This window comes from Octopus bimaculoides, chromosome 24, assembly GCF_001194135.2.
Source record: "Octopus bimaculoides isolate UCB-OBI-ISO-001 chromosome 24, ASM119413v2, whole genome shotgun sequence".
Lineage (NCBI taxonomy): Eukaryota > Metazoa > Mollusca > Cephalopoda > Octopoda > Octopodidae > Octopus > Octopus bimaculoides.
In genome coordinates this window covers 3,326,524-3,332,617 of record NC_069004.1, presented here as the reverse complement: position 1 = coordinate 3,332,617, position 6,094 = coordinate 3,326,524, and the positions used below count along the sequence as shown (strand labels likewise).

Genomic DNA, 6,094 nt, shown 5'->3' with positions numbered 1-6,094 from the left:
CCCCCCCCCTCTCTCTCTCTCTCTCTCTTTCTATTTGTATGTCTGTCTGTCTGTTTGTGCGTGTATGCATGTGTGTTTTCCTCCACCACAAAAAAATCACTGTCACCAGAACAGGCCGAGGGAATGTCCAGTCAGCCGTACCAAACCATCAGCCTCCAAACAGCTATGCCCAATCATCCTGTTCCAGTCAGATCCGACCTTGGGCTAATCAACAACAACAACAACAACAACATTGACTAATGTACATGAACAATCAATTCACGACAGTTCTACGAAAGGGTTTAACAGTGTCTGTGTGTCTCCATCTTTTTCCATCCAGGGAAGAAATGGGAACAGGACCTCCTCATCAACGCTGTTCAGGAAAATGCCTGGGAAATAATACTGAAGCCCTTCATGAACAAGTGAGTTATTTCCATTTCTTCACGGTTATATCTGTTTGTTATTCCATTGGTCTACCATACTATATTGCTTCCACGTTGCTGCAATGTTGCTGTCACATCGTCACCGTATCATCATGGTTGCTTGCTATGCTGCAGCTATGTTGCTGTCACATTTCAGTAATATTTATTTCTTTATTGCCCCACAAGGGGCTAAACAGAGAGGGGACAAACAAGGACAGACAAAGGGATTAAGTTGATTACATCGATCCCCAGTGCGTAACTGGTACTTATTTAATCGACCCTGTGGCACCCTGGGCAAGTGTCTTCTACTATAGCCTCGGGTCGACCAAAGCCTTGTGAGTGCATTTGGTAGCCGGAAACTGAAAGAAGCCCATCGTGTATATATATATATGTATATGTCTGTGTGTCCATGTTTGTCCCCTCCCACCATTGCTTGACAACGGATGTTGGTATGTTTACATCCCTGTCAATTAGTGGTTCAGCAAATAGAAACTGATAAATTAAGTACTAAGCTTACAAAGAATATGTCCTGGGGGAGGGGAGCGATTTGTTCAACTAAAGGTCGTGCTCCAACATGGTCGCAGTCAAACAAGTAAAAGAATAGATTGCTGTCACATTGCCACCGCATACTGGTATTTTTTCGAACCCTTAACATAACATTGTTGATCTCATAATAATGATAATAATAATAATAATTAATTCGTTTTTTTTTTTTTTTAATAATAATGATGATGATGATGGTGATGGTGATGGGTTAATTTCTTTTTCCAATGCAGAATTGAAATCTATACGGATAAGCTTTTGACAAGTAAGGAAAGCAGTACAAGTGCGAAACTCCAGCAGAAACTCGACCAGCTAAGACAAGAGATGGCACAAGTGGAGTAAGTAGAAAGAATCCTTCCTTCCTTCCTTTCTTCCTTCCTTCCTTCCTTCCTTCCTTCTGTTCAGTTATATTTTCAAGAAATATTTTTTTTTTCCAGACAGAAAGATATCAACAGCTTCTTCGATGAAGATGGTGACTTTGAAGACAAATTGGACTGGATGAAAATTGCCAATTTAACAGTAAATCATTTTCTTTCCTATCTGTTTTTTTTCAATTCACAGAAGTGCTTGTGTTTGAATATGTGTCTCGATACAAGGTTTTGTGGTAAAAGCTAAGAATTGCATCATGGCAGAGTCCCAGATGGGACCAGTTTGGCTGTGTGGTTTAGAACCTTGCTTCTCAAGCATGTGGTTTGAAGTTCAATCCCATTCTGTAGCAGCTTAGGCTAGTGTCTTCTATTATAGCTCCCGGTTGAGAGGGTATCATCATCATCATCATATGTCCGCCTTCCATGCATACATAGCTGGGACGGTTGACAGGAGCCGGCCAGGTAGAAGACTACCCCAGGTTACTGCATCTGTTTTGGCAGGGTTTTTTTTTTACAGCTGGATGCCCTTCCTAACACCAACCTCTCTGCAGAGTGGACTCAGTGCTTTTTTTTTTTTATGTGGCACAGGTGAGGTTAGTTTTGGCATGATTTTTACACCTGGATGCCCTTCCAAATGCCAACCACTTTACAGTGTGGACTGGATGTTTTTTTCATGGCACCAGCACTGGAAGGGTCACCAAGTAACCTGGCTTACCATAGGGAGATATTACTTTGCCTGAAAGCAGATGGAAGTTGGTGAATGAAAGTCATGATGATGATGATGATGATGATGGTGGTGGTGGCGGTGGTTCCCCTCCTCTTCCTCCTTCTTCTCCTTTTCCATGCTAGCATGAGTTAGACAGAATTCATTCAGCCAGATTTTCTATGGCTGACTGCCCTTCCTATCACTTGTTTCTAAGCAAGGTGTTATTTCCTCAAGGGCCCCCTAACATGTTTTTTGCATGGAAGTTTGTAAAGGATCGACACTGCTTGTATGAGGGTGATGCTCACCTACGACCAACACGTGATGTCACACACACACACACATATACATTCACACACTCGCTCACACTCATACTCACATACACAGAACCATTTTCAATTTGTATTTTTAGAATTTGTGCTTGTTTAGCAAATAATTAATCAAATGGCTATAATGGTAATTATTTCTTTGATGTAATCCTCTCATTTCAGTTCTGTGATAGACACTCTGAATTTTCCTGTCGGCTGATGTGGCGGAATTGGTTACAACCTGGCATTAACAAGAAACCCTGGACCAAGGAGGAGACAATGCGGCTCAGAAAATTAGTGGAGCTTCATGGACGGCACCAATGGCAGAGAATTGCCAAAGAACTGAATGTAAGTTATTTTCAAGTCTCAATTTCTGCCAATTCTCATTCTGGTAGCAATCATCTGTTGGCAATTTACATTTCAAATTAATTATGTTTTTTTTTTTTTATTCTTTTATTCTTTTACTTGTTTCAGTCATTCGATTGCAGCCATGCTGGAGCACCACCCTAATGGGGCTTAGTCGAGCAAATCAGGGCTTATACTTTGTATGCCTAGTACTTATTCTATCGATTTCTTTTGCCGAACTGCTATGTTTCTTCATTTTTCCCCCTGTCCTATTGCTTACCATCTTGGGCAAGTGGGTGTCTTTTACTTGTAACCCTGGGTCTGGGCTGACCACAGTCTTTGAGTGGATTTGGTAGATGGAAACTGAAAGATGTCCTGGCATACATACATACATACATACATACGTATACATGTGTGTGTATGTGCGTGTTTACATTTATGCTGCTCCAGAATTCACTGACCTACAAGTGGTGACATTGTTGTCGTTTCCCCTGTTGACAAATCATCTGGTTTCTCACCTTCGAAGACGTATGAGATAAAAGGTGAGGATTGAGAGGGGTGTGCTTCCCCCCACCCTCAGTCAATTTGCTGAAAGGTGGGTGACTCTGGCGATCTTAGTTCAGGTAAATGCTGGTGTATGCAGGCTCAGGTGGTAGGAGCACTTGCCATGTTACTCTTGATAAACAGAGTGACCCAGGATTTGTAGGGTTCCTTAATCACCCCTTTTGGGGAATTTTATTGCTAATTGTCATTGTTTTTATTGTTTACATGTCATCATCATCATCATCATCATCGTTTAACGTCCGCTTTCCATGTTAGCATGGGTTGGATGATTTGACTGAGGACTGGTGAAACCAGATGGCTACACCAGGTTCCAATCTGAGTTGGCAGAGTTTCTCCAGCTGGATGCCCTTCCTAACGCCAACCACTCCGAGAGTGTAGTGGGTGCTTTTACGTGCCACCGGCATGAAGGCCAGTCAGTCGGTACCGGCAACGGCCACACTCAAAATGGTGTATTTTATGTGCCACCCACACAAGAGCCAGTCCAGGGGCACTGGCAACGATCTCGCTCAAAAGTCCTTACACATGCTGCGGGCACTTAAATCCCTATTGTCCTTTGTTTTATGTGCAGCCCTTGTGACCAATAACAAAATGATCCTTACATCATCATCATCATCGTTATCATCATTATTATTATTATTATTTCTCTACAGACCAATCGCACACCTATGCATTGTTTGCAGCATTACAGGCGAGAACTTGACTCCTTCACTAAACGGTAAGTAGTACTTGCTATTCTTGTTTAGCCCCAGGGTAGGTGGAACTTTCCAGCCCTGTAAGGCAATTCACCTTGGTGAAGGCCACTCCAGTATAAAACCTATGGTTTGCCAGCCACTACAGCTGCTTCAGCCCACTAAGCCATTGCAGACTGACCTTCAAGTCTAAGGACTGGGATTGGTTTGCACAAACTGACCCTCACTTTAACCCCTTAGCATTCAGACTACCCTGTCAAATGCCATCTTTATTCATTCACCTTGATAAAAATTAGTCATGCGTCACCTTGTAGCTTTGAGATTTCAGTGATGTGATTGTTTATTTTTAGAATGACATTGTAGGGTAGGTGTGAGAGGCCAGATCTGGCCAGTTTGAAGATAAAACAGGTAGATTGTTTTGATTGAATGTGGCTGGTTTAAATGCTAAAGAGTTAAAACTACATTGCACAGGCTTGAAGAAAACCCCTGCTGTATCAAGGACCGGTTTACATAACCACTTGAGGGTCTGTTGGGCTTCCTTACAGTCTCCAGACATGAAGAAACTGCCATTGAGTCTTGATTAAGCAGACTTATGATCAATGGTGTTTCAGCTGTGCCTGTCTCATCAATCTTTTGTCTTTGTTTTAGGCACAGCATATTGTATAAGGACCTCGTTGTCCAGTTTATCCTTGCCCATTTTTTTTAAAAACCTCCCACCACTTCTACTGACCTCTGGCCTTGAGAAACCACTTGGACCACTGCATCATTAATATCTCCCTTTTTTGAAACTCCTACTGACCGTTTCCCCTCCTCCCTTACTGACCCTGCAGCTCTTCCACTCAAACCTACCCTCTACGTAATGTTTTGTACAGGGGCTGGACAGAAGAAGAAGACAAAATTTTGAAAGAAGTTGTCGAAAGCTGTCGTATTGGCAATCGTATTCCTTGGAACCAAGGTATGTTTTAATGTATTTAAATGGGCATTGATGCGAGCATGGTTGTGTAGTTAAGGGGGTTGCTTCCCAACCTTACGGCCCCAGGTACAGTCACACTGCATGGCACTTTTGGCAAATATCTTCTACTATAGCCCTGGGTTGACCAGAAGCCTTGTGGGTGGATTTAGCAGATAGAAACTGAAAGAAGCCCGTCACACACATGCGTGCATGCACACACACACACACACACACACACATGTATGTGTGTGTGTTTGTTTGTTGGTACTCTTGTCATGACCGCATGCTCTGAGTGCTCTTATTATTATTATTATTATTATTATTATTATCATTATCGTTATCATTATTAAGGTGGTGAGCTGGCAGAATCGTTGGCTTGCCAAGCAAAGTGTTCGGTGATATTTCGTCTGCTGCTATGTTCTGAGTTCAAATTCCACCGAGGTCAACTTTACCTTTCATCCTTTCGGGGTTGATAAATTAAGTACCAGTGGAATACTGGGGTTGATGTTATCAACTATTCCCTTCCCCCAAATTTCAGGCCTTGTGCCTATAATAGAAAAGATCATCATCATCATCATCATTATTATTTTATTATTTATTTATTTATTCAATTTTTTTTTTTTTTTCAGTGTCATTCTATATGGAAGGCCGTAGTAATACTGCCTGTATTGCTCGCTGGACGGTGTTGGATCCGAGCATCAAGCATGGTCGATGGACACAGGAAGAAGATTCTGTAAGTATTCTGTGGTCTTTTACGGGCCTGTTACTCATTTATGTCTCAAATTGGTGCCTATAAAGTCAAATATACATACATGTATATATGTGGGGTGGCGGGTGGGGGAGTATGTTTTACTGTCACCTTGTCTCGGTATTTTGTGATAGTTGTAAACGAGCATCAGCGTGATACAAGCCATAACATATATATGTATATATATATATATATGTATATATGTATGTGTATATATGTATGTATGCGCAAATTCATAACAACTGTATTTCACAAATAAAACTTAACTTAACCCATTATTTCGTTTGCTTTTACATCCGTTGCTCCCTTTTGGCCACCCCTTTATCACCCTCACATTTTTTCAATGCCCATCTGGATTTTGCCACTGCCTCCCCGGGATGGGGGGGGGGTAAGCACTGCTCGTTTTGGGAACCTCTAATTTAGAGTGTATCAATGTAATTTTTTTCCTTTTTTTATTTTTTTTATTTTTTTTT

General features: G+C 41.6%; 1 protein-coding gene across 1 annotated transcript in view; it reads left to right on the top strand.

Moving 5' to 3' along the window:
* Nucleotides 1-5,669, top strand: part of LOC106868765 (snRNA-activating protein complex subunit 4) — a 6,640-nt gene extending 971 nt beyond the window's left edge. The window contains exons 2-8 of the mRNA XM_014914183.1: nucleotides 320-401; nucleotides 1,178-1,282; nucleotides 1,382-1,463; nucleotides 2,507-2,671; nucleotides 3,883-3,947; nucleotides 4,794-4,876; nucleotides 5,503-5,669. Coding sequence (XP_014769669.1) covers nucleotides 394-401; nucleotides 1,178-1,282; nucleotides 1,382-1,463; nucleotides 2,507-2,671; nucleotides 3,883-3,947; nucleotides 4,794-4,876; nucleotides 5,503-5,669 — 675 coding nt within the window. The 5' untranslated portion in view covers nucleotides 320-393. The remainder of the gene's footprint in view (nucleotides 1-319; nucleotides 402-1,177; nucleotides 1,283-1,381; nucleotides 1,464-2,506; nucleotides 2,672-3,882; nucleotides 3,948-4,793; nucleotides 4,877-5,502) is intronic.
* The last annotated feature ends 425 nt before the right edge of the window (nucleotides 5,670-6,094 follow it).